Genomic DNA, 7,860 nt, shown 5'->3' on the forward strand with positions numbered 1-7,860 from the left:
AATTTACGGATCTTGTATAGCAGTCCTGGGTGCCAGACTCGATCAAAAGCCGGAGTAATTATTAAACCCAGAAATTTGAATCACTTTTATTGTTAGTTATTCAAAGTTTAAATTAACAAGTCTCTCTCTTCTTTCTGGTTATTAATGATGTCTTGTATATAATATCTACAGAGATATCTTCAACGAAATGGTAAAAAAGTATCCATAACATTTTAAAAATGTCTTTTGGGAACAATTGTATTTGGGTATCCGAGATATGACGTCATAGAGAGAGCTAAATAAGACTTTATCTTTTAGACACCGTATCTCACGATCGCGAAATTTTTTGGAGGACATTTTGCATGATAAATGGAAATAAAATAGATTTAATTTAAAGTTGTTTTTGTTTACATGTTACTTCAAGAAATTAATATCGTAAAATGAGTTCACTTCAGTACTACCGTCACGAATCACCACTACTCAACTCTAATCGCTACCGAAGCTTCAAGAGTCCGTTGGGAAAAAAAAGAAATTATTTCCACCCTATTTTTTATTAAAAACTGTATATTGGTAGTAGTCAAAGTTGTTAACATCAGTCAGAGAGAATAAAAAATTATGGCTGTTAATATCGTTAAAATAAATTAATTTTTCATTCGGAGTTCCATATTATTAAAACTACCTTCAAAATTAGAAAATCTAGTAGAATATCATTAAATAGAAGTAAATTTGCTAAAATACGAGTCCTAACAGAACTGTTTATGTTCAATAATTCCTGAAATACAGTTTCTAAAAAAAAAAAAAAAAGCTACACCTCCTAACGAAATTACGTAAAATTAATCATTAGTGAAATTATTTTATAAAATCTATATCTCAGAAATCATTCGACGTACAGATGTCTATTAGCGCTAAAATTAAAGCTAATTGAATGTACTATAAAGTAATTTATAATTAATGCTTTATTATACTGATTGTTTGCGAGTGGTTTATTTTATTATTAACACAAACAACAATTGATCCACTTTTACTCTCAATTATTTATTTCAAAACATCTCCTACGTTTCGGCCCTCAGGCCAGTCTCAAGGAGACAACCTTAATCATTAATGTCGTATATCTTTTAAAAAGATTCTTGCAGGCTAATTGCCCATGTCATATAAATGTATATAGTTTAAATTTAAAACTATTCCATACACATTATTGTCTAAATTTAACCTTATTAACGTAAGGTTTTGTTGTTAATAAGGTTAAATATAGACATTTGTGTGGAATAGTTTAAAATTTAAATTATAAACATTTAATTTTTCTTAATTTTAATATTTATCTTTTCAAGAGTTGTTCTTTTTGTGTTAATTGCTTCTTTTTTTCGAGTAACTATAAATAAACATTTTGTGAATTTATTTTGGTGAATATTAAAAATGTTATGGTTCCTAAGATTCTTTTTTCTTTCTATTGGCTCTTCAGACCTTGTAGACCTTTGGTCGCCCAAACTAGCCTTCTCCACGCCTGCCTATAATGGGCTTGTGCTTTTCAGTTTCCACCATGCAGCTCTTTCCCATCTTTGATTCTGCCTATTCATTTGGTTTTTGGCTTCCCACGTGGACTCTTGCCTACTATACTGACGTTCATTATTGAGTAGAGGCGTCCTGATGGATTACTCCAAGCCATATTTCCCACCCATCCATTAATATCAGTCTCTTTGTCTTCATATCATGAGGTATTCACTGACCAGTTTCTGCAAGCAGTTCACTGTTAGTTCTTCTTCTCCATATGTTAAGGCTTTGATCCCATATCGCTCCTAGAATTGTACACAGGATTTCACGTTCAAATCTCTGGATTCTGCCATCTAGACTACCTGTTAGAGCTGGCTTTACATGGCATTGTACGCCATTAGCTTAAGATTCTAGAGATTTTTCAGGATTTTATTTTTCTTGACAGAGAGAATAACGCTCTGTTCGCGCTTTTTATACACTAGTCTATCTTATTTCGTTGATTATTTATGATTTTAATTATAGTTATATATTTTTATGCAAAACAAAATTATTAATATGGAATAATTTTAAGATTGTTGATAATTTTATGTATAGTTTTTATAACCTCAAATTTTGAATTATCCATAGTTATATGTTTATCGTTTATCGTCGTCAGCGGAGAAGGGGTGAGTTAAAGGGAAAAAAAAAATATATAATCGCAAAAGGAAAAAAAAAAAGGACTAAACAATAAAGAATAAATTACTCCTTAGGCGCTACGTTATTTTTTCTTGGAAATAACGAAAACCCCGAAGCATTATGCCCACAATATAGCTAAAATATACCACTATATAAACAATTGTTGAGTTATGACCACTGGCGAATACCTTTACATAAAGATAACAGAAAACCTAAGGGTGTTACCTACCCACCTGTTGAATTATCGTAATATTCCGTGAACAACAAAAAAGCATAAGTAAATTAATAAGTTGAAAACAGAGAAAGAACAGCAGAACTTAATGCTTAACCTTAATAATTATATTTACATTATTATTCTCTTATCCAGGTCATGCTGAAGAAACGTCACTGCACTATATCCCCACTTCTAGTGTTAATGACCGACCATTGAAGTAGAACACCATAATTTTGAAAAACAAAACATATAAGATGACATTTCGCTCATATGGTGCTATTTCGGTTCAAACAGTAAAGACAGAGGGCCTTTAAACTATAACACTTCACATTGAACAATCGTAACGTGTTCAGAAATCAAACTGTCACCTTCACAAAACTAAAACCCACTCCTCTGAACATACGTGTTCAAAATCAAAACTGTCGCCTTCATCAAAAAATAAAACCCACTCGTTTAAAAACATATCGCTCGTGTTTTGTTTTCACCATGACAACCCTAACACTTCTTGTCTACACAGATCTAGCCAGCGTTTTTATTTTACCATGGTAACCGTAATATTGTGAATATTGATTTGCAAAGGGAGAGGAGTCCGTAAGGTAATCGAATTGGTAATTGAATGTTGGCATAAGTTTTAAGGATGGTTAAATTGTTATATATACTAATGATGAGAAGATTATTCACCGTGGATAATATATTAGTACAAGAGCACAAGAGGAGAAAAAAGGCAGTTATCTCACCCTAATTTTTGATTACTTTAATGAAAATTATGTATAATTAATAGTCAAAATTGATGAGTCTGCCAAGTATTGGTAGGGGGAATAAAAAATGGCGGCTGTTTCAAAGCGATAAAAAAAAATAATTTTTCATTCGGTGCTCTATATCTTAAAAAGTAGGAACAACACAAGAAAATCTAAGAGAACATTATTTAAAGAAGAGTGAATTTGCTAAAATATGAGCCCTAATAGAGTTATTTACGTTAAATAGTTTTCGAGATATAGCTTTTTTAAAAAGCAACATTTCATAAAAATATTGTATGGGACGTACTAAAAGATCAGTTAGTGAATTTATTTTGAAAAATGTATATCTCAAAAACCATTTGACGTACAGAAGTCTATTAGCACTCAAATTAAGGCTAGTTTAATGAGCTATAAAGTATTCTACGATGTTTATCTTCGTAGGAGTAATAGTTTACATGCAATTTGCTAAAATAAATTGATTTATAGTTGTTGGGACAAATTTTCATTTGCCCGAATTTTTCAAAAATCCAACATTTTATACGTACAACTATAAATTAACATTTTGAGTTTATTTTGTCAAATATGATAAAAAGTACTACTCCTAAAAAGATTAATATGATTAACTATTTTGTAGTAAATTTAACTAGCTTTAATTTGAGCGCTGACAGACATTAAGAAACGTCAGTACGTCCAATGGTTTCTGAAATAAAGTTTTTCATAAATCAAATTTATTGTCCGAACAACTATAAATCAATTTATTTTAGCAAATATCATGAAAACTACTATTCCTACAAAGGTAAAGGTCATAAACTTCTTCATAGTCCATTAAACTACCTTTAATTAGAGTGATAATAGGCATCTGTACGTCACATAGTTCCTGAGATATAGATTTCTCAAAATAAATTAAGTAACTACTAATCTTTCAGTAGATTTTTAAGAAATTTTGCTTTTTAAAAAGCTATATCTCGAGAACTATAGGACGTAAATAGCTCTTTTAGAGCTAATATTTCGGAAAATTTACTCTTCTTAAAATAATGTTCTCTTAGCTTTTCTAGTACTGTTGGTAGTTTTTAAGATATAGAGCTCCGAATGAAAAATCAATTTTTTTTTTTTACATTTTTTAATCCGCCTACCTATACTTGGCAGACTCATCAATTTTGACTATTAATTATACATAGTTTTTTTTTTTTAGTAATCAAAAATTGGGTTGAGATATTTTTTCTTTTTTCTTCTCTTGAGCTCTTGTACTATATATGAAGAGAAGATGGTTGGGGTCCGGTCAGAGAAGAACACAGATAAGTTTAAAAACGTATTTATTATATGGCCAACGTTTCAGCCAGAATTTCTAGCCTTCATCAGGACTGACTTGGAAGACGACAGATATCCAAGTGATGTCCTTTATCCTTTACTTTACCGCCCCCTTACCATCATCTCCTCTTATATATAGTAATTGGCATCAGCAACAATGTGTTTGTGGGTTTGTTATACTCCTTTCATTCATTATATATCTTTCATTAAAATTGAATTAGTAGTATACTTCTTTGTTTTTTCTATCTCGATTATGTTTAACACATATCGATTTGTTGAATTGAGAAGAGCTTACCCGTTGACTGCGAAAGAGACCCACAAGTCCACCATATCCCTCGACACTCGTCTATCCGCCTCAGTCTCTTGCGAGCTGAGTAGTTTCAACGAAAACAAGTACATCATGTCATCTGCGTGGCACACACCTGCAATGTATGATTAGTTACTTCATGAACTTGAAAATAAACAAACGATGAATATAAGAACTAGATTGTTCTCTTACCTAAATCCTTTGAACCTCCGAAGGCTACAGAGAAGCTGTTCGCACCCATGTATGAAAACCGGTACATGTAGACTGGGGAAGAATACAGGTTAGCGTGGAGTTTGGCCGCTTTAGCGATACCATGGTTGAACAACCTATCGCCGAGTAACTGAAATATTATATTATTTTTATTTTATTTATAATCTTTTCATTTTCTTGAGACTGGTTATTATTGTTTAAATAAAATAATTTATATCCAAGTTAAATCTCAAAATATTTTTTATTATTTCTTTTTTTTTTAAATTTATTTATTGATATTTATAACTGTACATAAATACATCAAGTAAATTTGAGGAAATCATAATGGTATGGTACAAGCATGTAGAGAAACTACCCAATGGTAGCACTCTAAAAACATTTTTACAATATAAGGTCTCGAGGCCATCTTCTTTTCAGACGCCTCGGGGGATTTTCCGGAATAGAAGAGGAAGCAAGATTAGAAACTAATGGGTTTGAGTGGTTAGGGAGTTTGTAATGGAAGGATTGATATCTGGTTCGATCTAGATCGGTTACAAATGGAACATTAAGGTCTTTGTGGATGATTTTATTTGTGACAAATTAGGGAGCATTTAGGATTTTACGAAGGAGTTTGGATTGTAAGGATTAGATACGAGAGGAATTCGAAGGTTTAGTGGAGCCACAAAGTTACTTGTCTTTTCAGACTTGTGTGAGATTTCCAGGGTAGTCGTTTGTCCAGATAAAGTCCAAGGTAGCGGATTTGTTCAACAGGGGTAAGGGCAACATTATTGAAGTATACTGTAGGGCAGTCAGTAGGTTTACGACGTAAGGTAAAGATAATTTGATGGGATTTGTTGGAATTTATTTTAATCCTCCAATTACGACACCTTCGATGGCTGTGATATGGGATTGGAGAGTTTGGGATGCAATTAAAGGTTTATTATTAACAGCGAGTACACATTTGTCATCGGCTTATTATTTCTTTAAAAATTAAACGTTTCGGCCAATTCCGACATTCTCAAGGACAATCTTAAATATAGATTTACACCTCATATCCAATAATTTAAAAAACGTTTTGGATGCTATTCTGCCAGGTCATTAATTTCAGTTAAATTATCCTACTTTTTCACTTTTCCATTAAGCTTTGAAACATTTATTAAATATTAGCACTGTTATAAGAAAGTATGGTCATTACATTCCTGGAGGGAAATCAATCTTTTATAGTACAAGAGCCCAAGCGGAGAAAAAAGTCAGTTATTTCACCACAACTTTTTATTACTTTAATAAAAATTATTTATAGTTACAAGTGAAATTGATAAGGCTACCAGGTATAAAAAATGGTCTCTGTTTCAAATCGTTAAAATTAAAATAATTTTTCATCCGGAGCTCTATATCCTTAAAACTACCAAGACAAGAAAACCTCATAGAACAACATTTAAAGTAGAGTAAATTTTCTAAATTATGAGCCCGATCAGACCTGTTTACATTCAAAAGTTCTCAATAAACAGTTTCTGAAAATCAACATTTCATAACGAAAAGTTAGTAGTTAGTGAATTAATTTTGAGAAATCTATACCTCCTGAGGTATCTTTATACGTACATACATACTGATATCTATTAGCACCTAAATTAAACCTATTTAAATGCATGTATATGACGTTTATCTTCTTAATAGTAGTTCTTTTCGTGTGTTTTTGTTTTTTTCAAACAACTAAAAATCAACATTTGGGAAAATATAAAAAAACTACTACTCCTACGAAGATAAATGTTATAAACTGCTTAATAGTACATTAACCAGCTTTTATTTGAGTGCTGACAGGCATCAGTTCGTAATTATATTTACGGAAAATGAATAAATGAAAAATAATGGCTGTTTTATATCGTTAAAAAAAAATTATTTTTTCATTCTATGCTCTAATCTTTAAAACTACCCACAACATTAGAAAACCCCATAGAACATAATTTTTTTAATTTAATGTGATTTACAACTGTACAAGTAATCAATACAATAAGTAAATATTGGAAGATTATTGATTGACCGTTTGTATAGATGAATGGAATATGGTCCTGGTGCGGTAAAAAAAACAACTCAAATAGTAGATAATTATACTATTTTATTGAGCCAACGTTTCGCCCCACGTTATTATATCTTATTAGAAAAAAATAAAACAATTTTTTTTTTTTTATTTAATGTCATTTACAACTGTACAAATAATAAAATACAATAAGTAATTATGTTGTATGTTTCATTTACACTTGAAAATCTTGGGAAGGAACCACCCATTGGCGGTACTTCAAGCATTAACTTAAATTAGTAGGTCCCGTTGCAATCTTCTTTTCAGACGCCTCGGAGAGTTATCAGGGACTGTTAAGGATGAAAGATTAAGAACTAATGGGTTAGGATGGATAAGGAATTTGGAATGAAAAGATGCATATCTGTTTTGGGCCAAATCTGCAATGAATGGGATGTTATGGTCTTTGTGGATGAGTTTATTTGTATTGTAATAAGGAGCATCAAGGATTTTACGTAGGATTTTGGAATATAACGATTTGATGGGGGAGGAATTTGATGGCTTGGTAGATCCCCAGAACTCAATTCCATATGTCCAAATTGGTCTGATTATCATAGTGTATACTAATTGTTTGTAGTGAATAAAGCAGAGTAAATTTTCTAAAATATGAGCCCTAGTAAAGCTGTTAATGTTTAATTGTTCCCGGAATATAGCAAACATTTCATGAAATATATACGAAAAGTCAGAAGTTGGAGAATTTATTGTGGGAAATGTCCAACCCAGAGATGTCAAATAGCACTAAACTTAAAGCTAGTTAAATGTGCCATAAAATAGTTCATTACGTTTATATTCGCCGGAGTAGTAGTAGTAGTAGTAGTAGTAGTAGTAGTAGTAGTAGTAGTAGTAGTAGTAGTAGTAGTAGTAGTAGTAGTAGTAGTAGTAGTAGTAGTAG

General features: G+C 31.4%; 1 protein-coding gene across 1 annotated transcript in view; it reads right to left on the reverse strand.

The window, feature by feature from the left end:
• LOC106678782 (esterase FE4) overlaps nt 1-7,860 on the reverse strand; it is a 33,158-nt gene that overhangs the window by 3,596 nt on the left and 21,702 nt on the right. Inside the window, exons 8-9 of the mRNA XM_014417531.3 lie at nt 4,901-5,048; nt 4,697-4,823 (exon numbers count right to left, since the gene is read on the reverse strand). Coding sequence (XP_014273017.1) covers nt 4,697-4,823; nt 4,901-5,048 — 275 coding nt within the window. The remainder of the gene's footprint in view (nt 1-4,696; nt 4,824-4,900; nt 5,049-7,860) is intronic.

Source organism: Halyomorpha halys, unplaced genomic scaffold, assembly GCF_000696795.3.
Source record: "Halyomorpha halys isolate HHAL.00 unplaced genomic scaffold, Hhal_1.1 Scaffold159.1, whole genome shotgun sequence".
Classification (NCBI taxonomy): Eukaryota; Metazoa; Arthropoda; class Insecta; order Hemiptera; family Pentatomidae; genus Halyomorpha; species Halyomorpha halys.